The sequence below is a fragment of the Saccopteryx bilineata genome, chromosome 9 (assembly GCF_036850765.1).
Source record: "Saccopteryx bilineata isolate mSacBil1 chromosome 9, mSacBil1_pri_phased_curated, whole genome shotgun sequence".
NCBI classification, from domain to species: Eukaryota; Metazoa; Chordata; class Mammalia; order Chiroptera; family Emballonuridae; genus Saccopteryx; species Saccopteryx bilineata.
In genome coordinates, this window is record NC_089498.1 from 77,915,654 (window position 1) to 77,938,233 (window position 22,580).

The window sequence follows — 22,580 nt, forward strand, 5'->3', positions numbered from 1 at the left end:
CTGTAACTGATTCCTGACACTTAGGAAGTTAATGACTTAAAATGGAAAATGACACGCACACATGTGTGCACACATATACACCCAGCACTTTTCACATTCTTTCTTGCAGATAACCAAAACTTTAGTAAAATGACCATAACTTCACTTCACTCTATATCAGGGGTCGGGAACCTCTTTGGCTGAGAGAGCCATGAACTTCACATATTTTAAAATGTAATTCCGTGAGAGCCATACATCGACCCCTGTACATTACGCATTATCCAGTAAAAATTTGGTGTTGTCCTGGAGGACAGCTGTGATTGGCTCCAGCCACCCGCAACCATGAACATGAGCGGTAGGAAATGAATGGATTGTAATACATGAGAATGCTTTATATTTTTAACGTTTTTTTTTTTTTTTTAATTTGCCTGCGAGCCAGATGCAGCCATCAAAAGGGCCACATCTGCCTCGCGAGCCATAGGTTCCTGACCTCTGCTCTATATTTTCCTTATCTGATGTCAGAAAATCTCGTTGGCTGAACCTAATTCACATTTAGAACCCTACTTACAAGGGAGCCTGGGGAATAATTTTTAGCTTTTAGTCTCAGAAGTAGGAGAAAACAACTAGTGGGGAGATTAGAAAGAATGCTGAGTGCCAATTCATCTCATTATCATGTTTGTCACAAACTGAGTCAGTGGTTATTCATAGCAGTCATTGGTAATGCTCCTTTGAGTCAAGCCATCATTTCCAGTACTGACCAGATTGTCCTGACCAATGATCAGTCACAGAGGTAGGGTGGCGCAAACAAATAGCTCCAACAAGGCATATTAAGGAAAGGGTTTGTTAATATTCGTTATCTCCTTTTACAGTTCTGGGCTGATTGTGTTTAGTTTGTTAAACTTAACATCAAGTACTTACAACTTTAATATGGTAGAACACAACTTTTTTATATTATTGTGAAGAGATTTTGGTCACTCTGATGGGATGTACTGAAGGCTTGTTGATTAAAGAGTAGTTACACTAATGTTAAGGAACACCAGATTTAAAGTTCTTATATTTATGATAAGCTTTTTCATTTTAATTATGGAGATAAAAACATCATAAGAAATATGTTGAATAGGCTCTTTTGCTCTCAGGCTGTTAAAATCTCTAGTATGAAGTAAATTTGGAAAGAAAAGAAATTTGCTAGTAAATAAAAGAGTTGATGTGCTAAAAATTGCATTCTTGTTAGTCATTTAAAAAAATTTCTAACCATGGTCCACCCAAAAGATAAAGATATCTTTTGTTCCACTTAGTACAGAACAATCAGCTCCTTTTGTTTATCTGTTATCTGTGACTTGGAACTAAGTCCGATTAATAATTCTGCCTAAGCATTCTTCTCTCAGTGCTTTGATAATACTTGTATTAACCTTTTATAATTTTTAATTGCTTATATTTTAGAATAAACTTGAAATGTTTCCTTTATGTATACCAATTAACGTTTTGGACAGGTACCAAGCTTTGCATGCAAGGCTTTTAAATGCAGGTCAAGCTTTAATGACCTGGGAGCAAGTTGTCTAAGTAACACCTCAGATTCTTTGATACAGTTTTCCATTTCTAGAAATCTAACCTAAGGCACTGCACTATTTGTAATATAATAAAATTATAAACAATTGCCAACAATGGGGAGATGGACAAATTTTATTATTGTATAGCCATATAATGGGAATGCCCTTTTCAGAAGTTAATTTAACACATTAGACAGGACTCATGCAGTAATGTTAAGTTAAATGATACAGAATTTTTTATGGTATGATTTCTTTTTTTTTTCTTCTTTTTTTAAATCAAGCGAGAACAGGGGAAGCAGGGAGACAGACTCCCACATGCACCCTGACTGGGATCCACCTGGCAAGCCCCCTATGGGGTGATGCTCTACCCATCTGGGGCGTTGTTCTGTTGCTTGGCAGCTGAGTCATTTTAGCACCCGAGGCAAGGCCATGGAGCCATCCTCAGCGCCTGGGGCCAGCTTATTCGAGCCAATCAACTATGGCTGCAGTAGTGGGGGAGAGAGAGAGCAAGAGGTGGGGGAAGGGTGGAGAAGCAGATGGTCGCTTCTCGGTGTGCCCTGACCAGGAATCAAACCCAGGACATCCACACACCTGGCCAGTGCTCTACCACTGAGCCAACTGGCCAGGGCATGATTTTTAATTATAGAACATTCTGTATGAATGTATATATAACAAATTATAAGCAATCGCTTCTGGGGGTAATTTTTTAATATTTTAAATGTTCTTTAATAAATATGTAATGCTTCTATGTATTTTATATTTTTGTTATAGAAATGCATGAAAAGATTTAAACAATGTGGAAATTTGCAGACTAAAAACCATAAAAGTCCATTTTGTCCCTAATGCAGACAAATGAAGTTCAATTTATCAGTTTGCTCTTTGAGAGATTTTGCTTTTGTGTCACAGAAGAAGTCTATATCTAACCTAAGGTCAGAAAGATTTTCTCCTATGCCTTCTTCTAGAAGTTTTCTGTTTTTAGGTTTTATATTAGGTCTGTGATCTATTTTGAGTTAATTTTTATATGTAGTGAGAGGTAGAGATTCATGCTTTTTACATATGAATATCCATTTGTTACACTACCATGTAGTGAAAGGAATATCCTTTTTCCACTTAATTACCTTTGCACATTTGTAGAAAATGAGATATCCATATACTTGTAGGTTCACTTCTAGATTCTTTATTCTGTTCTATTGACTTGTTTATCTTTATGCCAGTACTACTTTATCTGGATGAGGGTAGTGTGATAGAATTCTAAAATGTCCTCCAATAACTTTTGTATAATGGGAGGAGCCTATAAATATGATGGGCTATCAGTCCTGTGATTAGGTTATGTTATCTGCCACAGTTGACTAAGGGGGGTTTTCCTCAGTGGACCTGACCTAATCAAGCAAGCCCTTAAAAAGGACTGGACTTTTACTGGAGAGGGAGATTTCAAGCCCAAGGGGAATTCAACACAGATGTTGCTGGTTTTTGGAATAAGAGGAGGCCACGTCACAAGAAATATGGGTGGTCGCTGAATTTATGGTAATTTGGTGCCATGCTGAATAAGACAACTGTATGATAAACCTTGAAATCAGCTTTCTAATTCTGTTCTCTTTTAAAGCTGTCTTGACTATTCTGAGTCCTTTGAATTTCCATTTGAACTTTTGAAATAACAGTCATGTACCGCAAAATGACCGTTATGATCAACAATGGATAGTATATACCACTGTGGTCCCATAAGATTATAATAGAACTGAAAAATTACTATTGCATGCCTGACCAGTGGTGATATAGTGGCTAGAGTGTCAATCCAGGATGCTGAGGTCCCTGGTTTGAAACCCCAAGATCACTGGCTAGAGCATGGGCTTGTTGGCTGTAGTATGGGCTTGCCAGCTTGAGCGAGGGGTTGCCTGTTTTAGCACGAACTTGGCAGCTTGAGCACAGAGTCACTGACTTGAGTGTGGTATCATCGACTTGAATGTGGGATCATCGACTTGAATCCACTGAGCATTGGCTTGAGCCCCCCTGTCAAGGCACGTATGAGAAGCAATCAGTAATAAAAAACCCAACTGAAGTGAAGCAATTAAATCTCTCTCCTCCTCCTCTCTCCCTTTCTGTCTCTCTCTCTCTCAAAAAGAAAGTTAAAATTCCTATCACCTAGTGACATTGTAGCTGTCATAATGCAGTGTAACACATTACTTACATGTTCGTATGATGCTGGTGTAAACAAGCCCATTTAACTGCCAGTCATATAAAAAGTATAGCACATACAATTATGTACAGTACATAATACTTGATAAACAGCTATGTTACTAGCTTTATATATTTACTGTACTTTTAATCATTATTTTAGAGTTTATTCTATTTATTAAAAAGTTTACTGTAAAACTGTGCCATGTTACACTGCAGCAGCCTCATATATCTCGTGTTTACATCTCTTAATTTCATCATTTTCTTTTGTGCTTGATTTAATCTCATGTTTTATTTTTTTTAGTGAGACAGACACACAGAAAGGGAGAGAGGGATGAGAAGCATCAACTCATAGTTGTAGTATGTTATTGTTCATTGATTGCTTTCTCATCTGTGCCTTGACAAGGGAGCTCCAGCCAAGCCAATGACCCCTCACTCAAACCATCGACCTTGGGGTCATGTCTGTGATCCCATGCTCAAGCTGGTGACCCTGTGCTCAAGCCAGTGACCTTCGAGTCTTGAACCTGGGTCCTCAGCATCCCAGGTCTATGCTCTTATCTACTGTGCCACTACCTGATCAGGCTAATCTCATGTTTTATAAATTTAGTATGGCCTAAGTGTACAGTATTTATAAAGTGTACAGTAGTATACAGTAATAGCCTAGGTCTTTGCATTTACTCACCACTCACTCACTGACTCACGCAGAGAAACTTTCAGTTTTTTAGGCTCCATTCATATTAAGTATCCTATACAGTTGTCCTGTTTTTTATCTTTTAACCATATTTATACTATACCTTTGTATGTTTAGATTGTTGACTACAATTATACTTCTTTTAGGCTGTTTGAAGTTGTCTTACCTCTCACTGACATTCTTTTCATTTTTTATTAGGTAAAATATACAAAACAGACATCATTTTAACCATTTTTAAGTTCAGTGACATTAAGTACATTCACATTATTGTGCAAATATCACCAAGATCCTATTCTAAAACTTTTTTTCATTATCCGAAATGGAAACTCTGTACCCGTTAATAATAATAACTCCCCATTGTTTCCTACTTCCAGCCTCTGAGAACCACCATTCTACTTCCTGTGTCTATGAACTTGACTACTCTAGGTACATCATCTAAATCAGTGGTAGTCAACCTGGTCCCTACCACCCACTAGTGGGCATTCCAGCTTTCATGGTGGGCGGTAGCAGAGCAACCAAAGTATAAATAAAAAGATAGATTTAACTACAGTAAGTTGTTTTATAAAGATTTATTCTGCCAAACTTAGCAAAAATCTGACATAAAGTACTTGGTAAGTAATTATTATTATACGCTTTAACTTGCTATAACTCTGCTTTATAAATTTTATAAAGTAAAGTTACTTCCCTATTTTATAAATCATCATTACTGTGGAATCGATGGGCAGTTAGAAAATTTTACTACTAACAGAGTAACACAAGTGGGCGGTACTCTTTTGTAAAAAGGTTGACTACCCCTGATCTAAATGAATCATACAATATTTGTCCTCTTGTATCTGGCTTATTTCAATTAGCACACTGTCTTCAAGGTTCCTTTTAAAGGCAGAATAATATTTTCTTCATATTTTAAGTCTCTTCTTGGCCCTGGCCGGGTGGGTCAGTGGATAGAGCATCATACCACATGCTAAGGTCATGGGTTGGGTTCAATCTCTAGTCAGGGCACGTATAAGAAGCAATCAGTGATCTATCTGTCCCTATCTATCCCTCTCTCTGACTCTCTCTGTCTCTGTTTAAAAAAATTTTTAATTAAAAAAAAAAGAAGCAATCAATGAGCACACAACTAAATGTAATAACTAAGTGAAACAATGAGCCGATGCTTCTCCCTTCCTCTCTCATTCTTCCCCTCTCTCCCCTCTCCCTTCCTCTCTTTCTGTCTCTAATCAATGGGGAAAATATTTTTAGGGGTCTTGTTGTGTTTTTGTTTTGAGCTATTTCTATTGTTATGTCTCCAGGTTTATTATTCTTATCTTCTGCAATATCTAATCAGGTATTAATCCTATCGAGTGTTTTTTTATTACATATATTGTAACAATCTGTAGCATTTTGAGTTGGATCTTTTTTATGGGTTTATGTCATTATTTTATTATTTAACTTTTTGAGTATATGTTATACACTTTTCATAACTTTATTTTCTTTGCTAATTCTGTTATCTGGGTCAATTTTGATGGATTAATTTTCTGTTCATTATAGATAAATTTTTCTACTTCATTACGTGCCTGGTCATCTTTGGATGACAGACATTATGAATTTTATCTGTGGGGTGTCAAATACTTTTCTATTCCTATTAATATTCTGGGTTTTTTAATTATTTATTTATTTATTTTTAGAAAGTGAGAGAGAGAGAAAAAAACATTGGTTTGTTATTCCACTATTTATGCATTCATTGGTTGATTATTGTATGTGCCCTGATCCAGGGATTAAACCTGCAACTTTGGTGTATCAGGACAATGCTCTAACCAACTGAGCTACCTGGCCAGGGCCATACTAACATTCTTGAGCTTTGTTATAGGATGTAGTTAAATTACTTAATAATAATTTGGTCCTTTTGGGTCTTCTTTTTTTTTGTGACAGAGACAGATCGAGGGACAGATAGGGACAGACAAGAAGGGAGAGAGATGAGAATCATCAGTTCTTTGTTGTGCCTCAGTTGTTCATTGATTGCTTTCTCATATGTGCCTTGACTGGGGGGCTACAACAGATCGAGTGACCCCTCCTTGTCCAAGCCAGCAACCTTGTGCTCAAGCTGGTGAGCCTTGCTCAAACCAGATGAGCCCGTGCTCAAGCCAGCGACCTTGAGGTTTCAAACCCAGTCCAACACTCTATCCACTGCGCCACCAACTGGCCAGGCTTTAAGACTTTTTATGTATTGATTTTACGGAGAGAGGAGATGGGGGGTGAGTAACGAGAAGTATCAACTCATAGTTGCTTTACTTTAGTTGTTCATTGATTGTTTGTGGTATGTGCCTTGACTGGGCAAACCCAGGATTTTGAACCAGCAACCTCAGCATTCTAGTTTATTGCTGATGTATCCACTACACCACCACAGGCTAGGCAGTCCTTTTGGGTCTTGCTTTTAAGATTTGTTCATCTGGACCAAAGATGATTCAGAGATGAATGGGGAGTCATGGGCAGGTTTTTTATTTTTTCTTTCTTTCTTTTAGTGAGAGGAGGAGAGACAAAGAGACAGACTCCCTCACGTGTCTGGAATGGGATCCACCCGGCAAGCCCACTAGGGGGTGATGCTCTGCTCATCTGGAGCCATTGCTCTATTGCTCAGTAAGGGAGTCATTTTCTTTAGCACCTGAGGTAGAGGTGACAGAGCAATCCTCAGCACCTGGGACCAACTTGCTCCAATTTAGTCATAGCTGCAGAAGAGAGAAAGAGAGAAAGAGAAGGGGGGGGGAAATGGGGGGAGGGGGGGGGAGAAGCAGATAGTTGCCTCTCCTGTGTGCCCTGACTGGGAATCGAACGCAGAAAATCACACACCAGGCCGATACTTTACCACTGAGCCAACTGGCCAGGGCCAGGCAGGACTTCTTAATATCAGCACTATAACTTTTTGGGTCAGGTAATTCTTTGTTGTGAGAGGACTTCCCATGCATTGTAGAATGTTTAATACCATCCCTAGCCTCTACTCTTTAGGTGAAATGCTAGTTGTGACAAACAGAAATGTCTCCAGAAATTGCCATGTTTTTGGACAAGTAACTCTCTTCCCCCATTGAGAATACTACTTTAGGATTAATTTTGCCTCAGTACTATGACAAGGTCTTCCTATATACTGTACCCAGTGTCCCATGGATCATGAGATAATTATTTTTCCATTCTCACTGTTTGAGGTGGGCACTTTTATTGGCCTTCTGTGAGTGAGTACTGGATGCTGTTCCCTCTGATTTTTCTGGATGGTTCTTTTTTCAGTCTTGTTAGATTTCCTCACATACATACACTGGTCAGCATTCAGCGGCATATTAAGGGGAGATGCTCCACAGATCTGCGGAGTTCCATCTTAGTCTGTTCGGGTGACTATAACAAAAATACCATGGGTGGCTTAAACAACACACATTTATTTCTCATACTTCTGGAGGCTGACTCCAAGATTAGAATGCCTGCAGGTTTTGTTTCTGGTGAAGTCCCACTTCCTCACTTATGATGGTCGTCTTTTAACTCTCTTCACAGGGCAGAAGGGGTGAGAGAACTCTCTGGGGTACTTTCTGACCAGTTACTTCCTAATACCATTCCATGGGGGGACGAGGGGTTAGGATTTCAACATGAACATTGGGGGGGGGGGCACATACATTCAGTCAATAACAAGTTCTCTGTCTATGCATCTTTCTCCTCTCCAGTATTTCTATTCCTTGAACACTAGCCACCTTGATCTCCTCAGATTCTCAGCTCTCTCTTCAATTTAGGAGATATTCCAGGCTTCATCCAGTTTCTGTCTAGGGCTACTAGTCTAAAAATGCTTAAGGCAGTAAGCTGAGGCAATAGTAGGGCTCAACTTGTTTCCTGTCTCTCAGGGATCTGCTTTGTTGTCTGATGCCCAATGTCTTGAAACTGTATTCTCCCCTCATATATTTTATCTGTATTTTGGTTGTTTCGAGTGGGAGGGTAAATCTGGTTCATCTTATATCCTGGTCAGAAGCAGAAATCCTGTTAACAGCTAATTGATTCATATTAATTATTAGTTAAAGCTGAAAGTGTTCTTAAACATTTACTAACCTAATTTCTTTGTGGATTTGTATGAAACCTATAGCTGTCATGTTCTTTGCTCAAAGTCTCCTGTTTGTTCCCTGTAATTCTTACAGCACAACAAAAATATTAAATTGGCCCTATAGCCTTCTTTCATCTTTTAATATACATCCTCAATGCAGGTTTTGACAGTATTAGCTACACATGGGCCTCTAACTATATGGAGTAGCATACAATTAAAAGACATGCCCAAACCTGACGAAGCACAGAGTGGAATGCATGAGGTTTTTAGGGCATTGCCGCAGCAGGCTCACAGACTTCTAGGAGGCTTCCTTTATAATAACTTCTATTTTCTAACAGCCAAAACACCACCGTCAAAGTCTATTTGTTAGCCTAATTGAGGGCATAGCGAACTGGTGATATAAGACAGGAAAAGAAACTGAAAGAGAAGATCATTTTGAGCAGTTTATGATATAAAACTGTACTGAAGAATAATGCTATAAGGATGGGAGTGACTTGGAACACATTGGTGGTAAGCTGTTGGAGAAAGGATAAAGGTAGCAAAATAGAAATAAAAGGACAGAAATTGGGCCTTGTTTTATATGACTTTCTCAAACTTGTTACATTGTAACTGCTACAGAGATTTTAGCATGTGTTTGTTGGGTATTCATGGAAAAAGTAATTTATCCAGAGCATACCTTGGGGGAAAAATATGTATGTAGTGGGTAGAAGGAAACCATCTGGCTATGTGTATGAACTAAAACAAAACATAGTGAAATCATATGTTAGTGGAATCTTTTATGTATATTTGTGTAATCAATGATATGCATCAATGTGTGTAAATCCCATGTGTTAAGGTGAATAAATCATAATTCTTTGGGCTTTGGGATGGCGATTATATGTTATAGCTAAAAAAAAAAAAAGTTGAGAGTTTTTTTGCAGCTCTCCAGTATATAATAATTAGCCTTTAAAAATGTGCAGATAATTCATAGATGGATGTGCTGTTCATTTTCTAAGACTGGAAAGCTATTATGTATTGATAATATTAAACTTTGTTTGGAAACAAAATATGATTTAAAGCTTCCAAAAATTAGGATTGCTTTTTAGTAATTAGGAAATAAATATTTAATGAGAGTATTTCTTGTTTGCTGAATATTTTTGATGGTGTAAGTGGTGCTCATTAGTTAAGTATCTGCTTTTTTTCAGGTGATTATCTTTTTACGGCACAAGTTGGTAGGAATAGAGAGTGAATGAAGAATAGTACGAGCTTTCTCCTTTCTAAGCATGGTGGTGTTTTAGCTGTTAGAAAATAGAAGTTATTATAAAAAGAGAAAGCTCAGCATAAGGAAACATAGAAGCTTTTTCATAGACAAAAGGGAATGGTAAATCCCAAAATCAGGAATTATTACATCTAGGAGGAGAGGAAAGAGGTGACATCAAGGAAGAATATTTACTTGTATTAATGCTTTGCTTTGCTTTTGAAAGCAAACTTTTAAAATAAGATTTAACATGTAGAGAAAAGTGTAGATTGTTAAATATATATCTTGGTAATTTTCACAAAATTGATATGCCTGTAAAACTAACACCCAGATTAAGAAACAGACATTTGTGTTGGATCTGTTTGATTTTTTGAAGTTGGGTAGTGAGCGGGTGTTTATTGTTTTATTCATTTTTTTTAATACTTTAAAGTTTGCCTAATATGTCTTATAAAAACCATATCAGAAGGAAATACGTTTTTGAGAGATCTGGAAAATGTCAGAAAATCCGCAGGCTTTAGAAGTTGAGAAAATACTTTAGGGAAATAGGTTTTTCCGTGTAGACCCTTGTCTCGCATGTATCTGACAGTTTATAAACCTAATTGGCCCAAGTTACTGAAACTTTTAAAGTGAAAAAAAGAACATAAACAGTGCTATGTGGGATCAAAGTAGTAAAAATTATTTGTACTTCTTGCGATAGCACATTATTAGCCTTTATAATTTGCAATATAAAGTTTGGGTCTTCAAATTTATGGGTACATTGAAATGACAGTTTTGTTATAAAGTTTTTATCACTAAAATCTCAGTGATAGTTTATGAAGAAAATTCCTTAGTTCTATAATAGAATAATCAAACTATGGAAAGAACTGATAAGATATTGATGGATATTTATATGTAGTTTAAAAACTTTATATCTTATAGAAATTGTTATTTGTATAGTACATAGAAATATACTTAATCTAAGGGGTTTCCTGAAATTTGTTAGATTATCTATCTGTCTTTTTGGTGGCTTTATTTTCTTTCTAAAGGAGGGGAAGATACTGATTTCATGAACATGAAGATTTCTGAAATGTAATTTATTTATTTTTATTTTACTTATGTTTTTGCACATGCAAGCAAGAGAGTCAGAAAAGAAGAGAGATGAGAAGCATCAACTTGTAGTTTTGGCTTTTCATATGTGCCTTGACCTGGGCGGGTGAGGGGAGTGGGGAGCTTCAGCTGAGTCAGTGACTCCTTGCTCAAGCCAGCAGCCTTGGTCTTCAAGCCAGCGACCTTTGGGCTTAAGCCAGCAACCATGGGATCATGTTAATGATCCTGTGCTCAAGTCAGGTGAGCCCACACTCAAGCCGGCAACCTCAAGGTTTTGAACCTGGGACTTAAGCGACCCAGATTGACGCTCTAACCATTATGCAACCACCAGTCACGATTTATTTTTAGATATAATAAATATTTCTATATATCATTTTATTAAAAATATAAAATAGAATTTTCTCCATTGTTCTCAACAGTAGGTTTTATTTAAGTTAAGGCTGCTATGGTATAGAAAAAACATTTGTAAAATAATGTTTTATAGCCTGGCCTGTGGTGGTGCAGTGGATGGAGCGTTGACCTGGAATGCTGTAGTAACTGGTTTGAGGCCCTGGGCTTGCCTGGTCAAGGCACATCCAGCAAGCAATGAACAGCTAAACTGAAGCAACTATGAGTTGATACTTCTCAGTCTCCCCAACTCTCTCCTCTCTCTGTAGAATCTATAAATAAAATCTTTAAAAATAATAATGTTTTATAAAAATAGTCATTAGCCTTTTTTCTGCTATTTGGATTATGTGCATAAAATTATTAAAATGTTAGTTTATTGAAAACCACTCATTGAATAATATTTGTTTCTTTTACTCTCTTCTAGAAACCAGTAGGGAAGTGTAGGTGAATTACTTTTTTTCATATGCTTATGAGTATTTGATCTTCAAAGAAATTGTTAGGACACACTGAAGTTTTTATTTTGTTTTCCTGTTTTCCCTTGACAGACAGTGGAGGAGGAAATGGCTGGTCCTAATCAACTCTGCATTCGCCGCTGGACTACCAAGCATGTAGCTGTTTGGCTGAAGGATGAAGGCTTCTTTGAATATGTAGACATATTATGCAATAAGCACCGACTCGATGGAATAACATTACTAACATTGACTGAATATGATCTCCGGTCTCCTCCCCTGGAAATCAAAGTCTTAGGCGACATTAAAAGGTTAATGCTTTCTGTCCGAAAATTGCAGAAAATACATATTGATGTCTTAGAAGAGATGGGATACAACAGTGACAGCCCCATGAGTTCCATGACCCCTTTCATCAGTGCTCTTCAGAGCGCAGAATGGCTCTGTAATGGGGAGCCTTCACATAGCTGTGATGGACCCATCGTTGATTTGAATTCTGATCAGTACCAGTACATGAATGGTAAAAACAAACATTCTGTTCGAAGATTGGACCCAGAGTACTGGAAGACCATTTTGAGTTGTATATATGTTTTTATAGTATTCGGGTTTACATCTTTCATTATGGTTATAGTCCACGAGCGAGTGCCTGACATGCAGACCTATCCACCGCTCCCAGATATATTCTTAGACAGGTAAGTTTTGTTTCTAGTTGCCAAATTTATAGAAGATTGCTATACCAGCAATATTATGATAACTATGTTGTTTATTGGTGTTTTGGCTTTCCATCTGATTGTATAGAAAGATATGCTTTGAAATTGCCTCTTTCCTTAGAGTAAATTAAACTTTCCCTAGGTAAGTGGGAAAAGCCACTGTTTAATTTGTTTTTCTATTACTATATTATAACTCCCTGAGCACTTCATATTTTAAAGGGGTTTCCCAGAGTTTTGTTTGTAACAAATGGAATTTGCTTACATTTTTAAAAAATGATGATCAGTGTTCTTTTACAAAAATAGAGGAAGGTCTCCTGTATCACCAAATAAATTGGAATTATCACAAATAGTATAAACTGATTCATTGATAATATTCTGCTGGGTTTTTTTGAAATACCAAATGCAAAAAAATGAGAGAATAGTATATATTTATATGAAATAAGACTAGAACAAACTTCAAAACTCTTAGTTTTATACTTGTATTTTTTTGTAGTGCTTTCTTGATTATTTTTATAAAATGTTTTGCCACCCTGGTCAGTTGGCTCAGCGTTAGAACTTTGACCTGCTATGTGGAAGTCCCAGATTTGATTCCCAGTCAGGGCTCACAGAAGAGGTGACCATCTGCTTCTCCCTCTTTCCCCTCCTCTCTCCCTCCCTTCCCATCTCCCTCCCCCCTTCCCCTTTCTTCTTTTCTCTCCCCCCTCTCTTGCAGCCATGCACATTGACCAGGGCGCTGAGGATGGCTTACTGGAGCCTCCACCTCAGGTGCTAAAAATAGTTTGGTTGCGAGCAGCCCCAAATGGGTAGAGCATCGGCCCCAGACTGGGGTTGCTGAGTGGATCCCGGTCAGGGCGCATGAGGGAGTCTGTCTCTGTATCTCCTCTACTTTGACTTAAAAAAAAAAAGTTTTGCCCTTCTGAAAGTGCTTTATGTGTTTTTTAATCATATGGATCCACTTTAAGAATGACATACATGCCTGACCAGGCGGTGGCGCAGTGGATGGAGCGTCGGACTGGGATTCAGAGGACCCAGGTTCGAGACCCCAAGGTCGCCAGCTTGAGCGCAGGATAATCTGGTTTGAGCAAAAGCTCACCAGCTTGGACTGGAGGTTGCTGGCCTGAGCAAGGGTTTACTCAGTGCTGAAGGCCCACGGTCAAGGCACATGTGAGAGAGCAGTCAATGAACAACTATGGTGTCGCAATGAAAAACTGATGATTGATGCTTCTCATCTCTCTCTGTTCCTGTCTGTCTGTCCCTATCCCTATCTATCCCTCTCTTTGTCCCTGTAAAAAAAAAAAAAAGAAAAAAAGAATGACATATCACATTTTGTTTCCTATCAAACCCTGACTAAGCATAGTAAAGAGGTTTTTAATGTTTGTTTGCTTTAAGTTGGAAGCCCACCAAGGATAGGACAGATAAAAGAGGAGAAAACAGCCATACATATTTGGAAGTTTGAAAGCGGATGAATGTGGTCCTGCTCCGGTAGGTTAGTTGGTTAGAGCATCATCCCGATACACCAAGATTGAGAGTGTGAACCCTGGCCAGAGCAAATACAAGGACCAACCAATGAATGTATAAATAAGTGGAACAACAAATCGATATTTCTCTGCTCTCTCTTTCCCCCTCCCCCCTCAAATCAATCAATTATATACATACATACATTACATATACACACATATATATGTCTACATACATACATACATATATGTGTGTGTATGTATAAAAAGAAAGAAAGCAGATGGATGAGTGACAACTATCAGACCTAAAACAACCTTATTCTAAAACAGGAGTCAGGAAAACTGAGAGCCAGCCCAATCTATGTTTCAGATTTCTCAAAACTCTGGATATTGGAGGTGAAAGGGTGGTGCTTAAAAAAGGAGAATTGAATAAAAGCTGTTTAAGAAGCTGTTAGATCCCTGTATCTCTTTTCCTATTCTATATAGTTTTCCCAACTATAAATGAAGACCCTAGGGAAGTAAGGAAGAAAGCATGTGGATATCTGGAGATGGGTACTGTAGGCAGAGGAAACAGCGAGGTGCAGAAATTTGGAATTGGTAGTGTGTGTGCTTTAGCATGTTAAAGGAACAGCAAGTAACAGATGGGAACAGTTGCAGGTGAGGACTGAGAGGAGACAGGAATCCGGATTGTGTAGGTGCCTTTGTAAGAACTTTGGCTTTCATTTTGAGTGAAAAAGGAAGCCATTGGGAAGTATTTAGGACAAGAGTAGAGTGAACCAAATTTTGCCTAACTGTATAGTGCCACCCACTCACTACAAAGCTCCATGCTTTTAAGTATATAAACTTTATTCGTAGGAGGATGGGAGCAGGTACTGTCAGTGTTCTTCCTATATCCTCTCAGATCTGATTTCCATTTTCTTGCTCACTGGTACTGCCAATATCAGCCAGTGTGTCTCTATTAGAGAGCTGCCCTTGGACTACTAAAACACACTTTGCCTGCTTGAAAATTAACATCTCTCCAGCAGCAGCTCTTAGCAGTGACTAGTGAGGTGTGGGGTATAAATATACCGCTCACAAAAATTAGGGGATATTTCAAAATGAATATGAAGCAATAAAAAAAGAAGCACTTGATTTTTTTATTAAACAGGAACATCAGAAAAGCAAACAAGTCAAAGAAAGTTGTTCAATTATGCAAATGAGATGCAAAATCAACTTTTATTTCATTGGTGAAAATGCACTATACAAAAGGCTGAAAGTACTGGAGTGTCTGCACATTTCCTGATCCCCTAATTTTGTGAGCACTACATTTCATTTCTCTTCATTCTAATTGGGACAACTTTTAGGTTGGACCTACACTGTCTCCCAAATGCCCCATAGGATTGAGCCAGTTACCCTGCCTGAGTCCCCCACAGGGCTGTTTGTGCTGGATGGCTCACCCTTGCCTTGCTTCCTGGCCTTCCTGATCTCATTTCCCCACTGCCCTATGGTTTTCCCTTGGGAACACTCCTCATTCCTTTCGCACTGATGTTTGTTTCAGAGTCTGCTTCTGAAATTTGAGACAATTCCAAGAACTTCAGCACAACATAAACACAATTAGAAGGAGATAGAGATGCATCTAGAGGCAGGCCCGCTTACACCAGTGAGAAGGGATAGCTGATAACCATAACAGCAAGGGAGGAAAAAAACACATCTATAAAAAGGAAACATAAATAATGGAAAAATCACATCAATCTGAGGCTTAACTGCCCTTTATTTCTCAATAGTCCTTGAAGTCATTGCATTCAAGGTAATAATCAGTGTTCACAGTAATGAGTCTGAATTACCAAAGAAAATTAAATTCTATCCAGAAAAAAAAGACATACATATATAATGCATTTTAGAAAGCTTCATATTGAGATTTGAGTACATATTTGATAGTTTCCTCACAACATTCCACTAAAATGACAGAAAAGGAGGGAAATCCCAAGGCAGTATACAGGTGATGTATTATAGAATTGTGCACCTGAAACCTGTATAATTTTCTTAGCCAATCCCACTCCAATAAATTCAATTAAAAAAAATTTTTTTTTCCAGAGACAGAGAGACAGAGAGGGATAGATAGGGACAGACAGACAGGAACGGAGAGAGATGAGAAGCATCAATCATCAGTTTTTCATTGTGGCACCTTAGTTGTTCATTGATTGCTTTCTCATATGTGCCTTGACCGCGGGACTTCAGCAGACCGAGTAACCCCTTGCTGGAGCCAGCGACCTTGGGTTCAAGCTGGTGAGCTTTGCTCAAACCAGATGAGCCCGCGCTCAAGCTGGCAACCTTGGGATCTTGAACCTGGGTCTTCTGCATCCCAGTCTGACGCTCTATCCACTGCGCCACCGCCTGGTCAGGCTCAATAAAAAATTTTTAAATGGGGGAGGGGGTCCCTGTAATACCATGAGGGAGAAAATAATGATAATAATGGGAAAATTGGGAAGTAGAAAGTTAAGTGCCTGTTGTGACATGAGGAGTGAGACTAGCAGTGCCCAGGAGGTGAGTTTATTTGTACTATACAGCTCTAGAAAAACTCTCAAAATAGGAGGCAGCAAGCATCTCCCAAGACTAGCTACAGACAGGAGCTAAATACGGGAGATTTGGTTGAAAATCTATTTAAGAAGCTTTTAGCCCTGGCCAGATAGCTCATTTGGTTAGAGCATTGTCCCAATACTCAAAGGTTTTAGGTTCGATCCCTGGTCAGGGCACATACAAAAACAGATCAATGTTTCTGTCTGTCTCTCTCTCTCCCCCTTCCTCTCTCTCTAAAATCAATCTACATTTTTTTAAAGAATAGTAGCTTTTGCCCTGGCCGGTTGGCTCAGCGGTAGAGCGTCGGCCTAGCGTGCGGAGGACCCGGGTTCGATTCCTGGCCAGGGCACATAGGAGAAGCGCCCATTTGCTTCTCCACCCCTCCGCCGCGCCTTCCTCTCTGTCTCTCTCTTCCTCTCCCGCAGCCAAGGCTCCATTGGAGCAAAAGATGGCCCGGGCGCTGGGGATGGCTCTGTGGCCTCTGCCCCAGGCGCTAGAGTGGCTCTGGTCGCAATATGGCGACACCCAGGAGGGTCGCAACATGGCGACGCCCAGGATGGGCAGAGCATCGCCCCCTGGTGGGCAGAGCGTCGCCCCCTGGTGGGCGTGCCGGGTGGATCCCGGTCGGGCGCATGCGGGAGTCTGTCTGACTGTCTCTCCCTGTTTCCAGCTTCAGAAAAATGAAAAAGAAAAAAAAAAAAAAAGAATAGTAGCTTTTAGACTTGCTCTACTCCAACAGAAGGAAGGTAGTGTATTTTCCAGAGTAGTTGAATAGAAGGACTCTGGATTTGGAGACACCAGGCCTACATGCAAACAAAGGTACATGTTTTCAAGAGGGTTAACTGTAAATCTACATACTGACCACTGAGACTTCCCGTTTCCTTCTTTAAGTTGCCAGACTTATTTCCCATCACCACTCCCACCCAGCCCCAGTCCTCTAAGCAGGAGAATAGTCTTCTCCTTGGAAAAACTTACATAAGAGGAAAGAACTGTATATCCTGTGGTAAAGAACATAGCCCTATCTCATTAACCAGGCCTCTGCTCAATTACTCTACAGTGAAATCTACAATTTGACAGTCCATGCACATACAGAATCCATTTTTGTTTTTGGGGTGTTTTTTGTTGTTGTTGTTTGTTTGTTTTATTATTTCTATGTCAAATAATTGGTCAGTCAAGAATCACCAGACATTGGTGATTTTTGGATAACTCAGTTGGTTAGAGCATTGTCCCAATGCGCAGAGGTTGCTGATTCGATCCCTAGTCCAGGCACATACAGGAATATGTTTCTCTCTCTCTCTCTCTCTCTGTATGTATGTATATATATATATATTTTTTTCCTCTTTATCTCTCTTCTTCTCTCCCCCCCCCACTTTATCTCTCTAAAATCAATTGAAAAAAAAGAATCACCAGACATTTGAAGAAAACAGACCAATGCAAACAGAAAAAGCAAACTGGGAACACAAAATAGGGAGTGGAACACTTCAAATAATCATTTATAGCAGGGGTTGGGAACCTATGGCTTGTAAGCCAGATGTGGCTCTTTTGATGGCTGCATCTGACTTGCAGACAAATCTTTAATAAAAAAAATAATAACGTTAAAATATAAAACATTCCCATGTATTACAATCCATTCATTTCCTACTGCTCATGTTCTTGGTTGCGGGTGGCTGGAGCCAATCACAGCTGTCCTCCGGGACAACATCAAATTTTTATTGGATAATGCCTAATGTACACAGGTCATTGTATGGCTCTCATGGAATTATATTTTAAAATATGTGGAGTTCATGGCTCTCTCAGCCAAAAAGATTCCTGACCCCTGATTTATAGTCTCACAGATAAGAGGTTCTGTATTCTCTGAAACAGTGACAGTAGTCTATAAAAAGAAAAATTCTGAGAAAAAGTTTTGGAAAATAAAACGTAAATAGAAATTTAAAATCCAGCAGGATAATTGGAACTTAGATTTGATGATATCAGGTGAAAAGTACAGGGGAAAAAATAAGATCAATCCAGTGGCCTGGCTCTGGCCGGGTAGCTCAGTTGGTTAGAGCATTGTCCAGATATGCCAAGGTTGTAGGTTCGATTTCTGGTTAGGGCACACACAAGAAACAGCCAATGAATGCATAATTAAGTGGAACAACAAATCAATCTTTCTCTCTGTCTCATAAATTTTAAAAATATTCAGTTTATCCAACAGTGAACAAATATGGGTTCCATAAAGAATACATAGAGAAAATGAAGGGGTAGATACTATTTACTATACAGGAAAATTTCCCAGAAACCAAGGATGTGACTTTCCAAATTGAAAGGGCCCACTGAGCACCCAGTATAAGAAATGAAATTTTTCAGAATACTGAGTATAACAGAAGATCCTAAAAAGCTTCTTAAGAGATAAAACCAGTAACATACAAAGATTGGAAATCCAAGTAGCATCAAACTTCTTAGTAACAGTAGAAATTAGAAATAAATGGAACAAAGTCTTGAACATTCTGAGAGAAAATAATGTTTAACCTAGAATTCTCGGTTCAGGCAAACAACCAACTAGATATTATGGTAGGTCCAAGGATATTTTTAAATTTACAAGTTTTAAAATATTTACACTCCAACCCCACACCTACTCGAATTGCTAAAACTAATAAAAAACTGAACAGTTTCACTCCTAGGTATTTACCCAAGAGATATGAAGACATGAACATGTAAAGATCTGTATGTAGTCTGTAGTCATCACTCAAAACTGAAAATGGCACAAAATGTCTATAGGCCAGTGAAGTGATAAAGAAATTATAGCCCTGGTTCAGTTGGTTGGAGCCAAGGTTGTGGGTTTGATCCCTGGTTGGAGCAGATACAAGAATCAACCAATAAATGCATAGTTGGGTGCAATGGTAGGTCAATCTCTCTCTTTCTCTCTCTCTCTCTCAAATCCATAAAAGTAAAAAATTCAGATATTTCATTCTAAAAAAATATTGTAGATAAAGAATGGATAAAGAATTATACATGGGGCACTAGCTGGATAGCTTGGTTGGTTGGAGTGTCGTTCTGGAGCACAGAGGTTGCTGGTTTGATACCCCAGTCAGGGCATATACAGGAGCAACTCGATGTTTCTATCTCTCTCTCTCTCCCTGCATTCCCCCCCCCAAAAAAAATATATATACACACACACACACACATGCAAAAACATGGATGAATCTAAATGTATTATTATGAGTGAATATAGCCAGATACAAAAGGTACCTGAATAAATGCTGTTCTGGAAAAGGCAAGCCTGTAAAGGACAGAAAGCAGATCCATGGTGTGTAGTTGCCCAAAGGCAGGAAACGAGGGAAGGAATTGACTACAAAAGGATACAAGGGAACTTTTTGGACTGATGAAAATATTCTACATCTTTATTGTGGTGGTGGTTGTATGATGTGAATATGTTTTTCAAAACGTATTGAACTGTATAGCTAAAAAGGGAAATTTTTTCTGTGTGTAAATTAAAGCTCAAATAAATCTGACACTAAAATTAAGTTTATCCTTCAGCCCCTCTTTCTCAGAAGACAGATGGAGGATACACACCATCAAAACCAAGGGCTAGTAAACTGAGAAGAAGAGAATATGGGATTCAGAAAACAGAGAATGCATTTTAGAAAAGAGAAATTCCCAAGATGAGGGTTAAGCTTTATTCCAACAAATGGCCATGCAGAAGGACTAGAAAATGGCAACTGTTCTAGAATGGGAGGAGGGGAAAGAGCTGTAGGAGATTCTCTCCAAGGAAGAATTGAAAGTGATAGAATAGTAAATAGTTTGGAGATGAATTTGTGTTAGGTACACCAGAGAAAGAACAAATAAAGAAAAACGTTATTAGCTCTAGAGAATTGTAAATTGTACAAGAAAGGAGTTTGATCAGTGTTCTCTACTGACTCTGTGATTATTTACAAACTTACATTATTTAAACAACATTGTGAAATAATATTGAGAGCATGGGCAGGAGCAAGGGGATGGTGAGAGAGGTGTTTGTGACTAAAAGATATAATGCCAAATAAAACAAAAGTAAAAGTGATTGTCTCTGGAGAGCAAGAATTAGGTTTAAGTTGGGATGGGGCAGAAAAATTATTTTCATAAGTACTGTAAAACTTAAAATATGAGAAGTATAAACATACATCTACACATGTATATGTCATTGAGGTTTTAAAATATTTATTTTGAAAGTTTAAATTTTTAGAAGTCATTTAAAGGAATCTTTTTTTTTTTAAATTTATTTAGATGATTAAATTTAACAGGGTGGCATTGGTCAACTAGAGCAGTGGTTTTCAACCTTTTTACGTTTGGGGACCAGCGAAAATAGGAGAATTATTTTAGGGACCACTAAGGCTGAAATCACCCTGAGCATAAGCAAATTCAACTAAGATCATTGGGTTTATAACCTTCATACAACATAAGGGTGGTTAACTCTTTTGCAGACCAGCATGAAATTTCTGGCTGACTGGTAGTTGAAAAACACTGAGCTAGAGTACATAGATTTTGGGCAAACATCTCCACATCATCTGGACAATCGATTATGTTGTATACCCATTACCCAAAGTCAAGTCATCCTCCGTCACCTTTTATTTGTTCCTCTTTATGCACCTTCCCCTCCCCCATCTTTTTCCTTTCTCTCCCTTCTCCCCATGGTAACCACTACACTCTTATCTGTGTCCATGAGTCTCAATTTTGTGTCCCACCTTTGTATAGAATCATACAATTCTTTTTCTGAATAGGTGTATCTTTCTTTTATCTGAAAATTATATGACATAACCTTTTCTGCAGTAATGCCAGATATAAATAAGGCAGCAATAGTTTAAAAATACATAAAAGGAGTCTTTTTTTCTGAGGTAATAGGTAGAAGATGAGTTCCTGAAGGAAGATGACTCTTCAGTTACTCTGAATAAGGTTTGGAGTAGACTGTTAATATCTTTAAGATTTCATTTTTTTAAAATTACCTAGCCTGACCTGTGGTGGCGCAGTGGATAAAGCGTCAACCTGGAAATGCTGAGGTTGCCGGTTCGAAACCCTGGGCTTGCCTGGTCAAGGCACATATGGGAGTTGATGCTTCCAGCTCCTCCCCCCTTCTCTCTCTCTGTTTCTCTCTCTCCCTCTCTCTCTCCTCTCTAAAAATGAATAAATAAAATTAAAAAAAAAAAAAAGAAGCAGCTACTACAAGTTGAAAAAAATAAAAATAAAAAAAAATAAAATAAAACCTTTAAAAAAATAAAAATAAAAAAAAATAAAATTACCTTTATTTCCTTAGCTATAAAACTAATATGCCAATGAATAAAAAACTTTAGTGGAAAGTACAAAGAATAAAAATAAAACCATCAATAATTCTGCCACCCAGAGTTGACCTAATTTTCATTTTTCTCTTCTCCTTCCTTCCTGCCTTCCTTCCTTCTACCCATCCTCCTCCTCTTTCTCCTTCTTTTCTTCTTGCCTATCTCTCTCTCTGTCTCTCTTTCTTTCTAAAGTAAGAAATGTGGTGTATCTTTTACTAGTGGGGTAACCACAGGAGCTGTGGGTTTGGTGACGAAAGAGATCAACAGAAAAGATAGAAGAAAAGGAAATATAAAACAAAGGGGGACAGAGAGATATAAAGGAGGAAAACAACAAGAACTATTTACCTATTTCCTACCTTTAAAACAAATCCAGATGTAGTCCCCTCTTATCCAAGTTTTCACTTTCCACAGTTTGTTACTCATAGTCACCATGGTCTAAAATTATGAAGTGGAAAATTCTACTTAATTGCACGCCATTGTGAGTAATGTGATGAACTCTCACTGTCCTGCTCCATTCCACCTGGACATGAATCATCTCCTTGTCCAGCATGTCCACGATATATGTGCTACCTGTCCATTAGTCAGTTAGTAGCTATGTCAGTTATATGATTGACTGCCATAGTATCACAGTGCTTTACTTCATTCAAGTAATCCTTATTTTACTTAATAATGTCTCGTTCACCTCACTTTATCACATAGACATCTTATCATCTCACATCATCACAAGACGAAGGGAAGTACAATAAAATACTGCATGAGAGAGAGACCACGTTCACATAGCAGTTATAGTATTTTGTTATAATTGTTCTATTTTATTTTTAGTAATTGTTGTTAATCTCCTACTGTGCCTAATATGTAAATTAAACTTTATCATAGGTTTAGGGAAAAACATAGCATCTGTAGTGTTTGGAACTATCCACTGGGAATCTTGGAACATATATCCCACTGATAAGGGGGACTACTGTATACTAAATAAAGAGGA

At 38.3% G+C, this 22,580-nt stretch overlaps 1 protein-coding gene across 2 annotated transcripts in view; it reads left to right on the forward strand.

Moving 5' to 3' along the window:
- Nucleotides 1-22,580, forward strand: part of SAMD8 (sterile alpha motif domain containing 8) — a 65,256-nt gene that overhangs the window by 29,253 nt on the left and 13,423 nt on the right. The window contains exons 1-2 of one of the 2 annotated variants that reach the window (XM_066242576.1): nucleotides 8,896-8,944; nucleotides 11,690-12,282. In XM_066242576.1, coding sequence (XP_066098673.1) covers nucleotides 8,918-8,944; nucleotides 11,690-12,282 — 620 coding nt within the window. In that variant the 5' untranslated portion in view covers nucleotides 8,896-8,917. Of the gene's footprint in view, nucleotides 1-8,895; nucleotides 8,945-11,689; nucleotides 12,283-22,580 lie in introns of those variants that run through there. The other variant, XM_066242575.1, reaches the window with a different exon arrangement.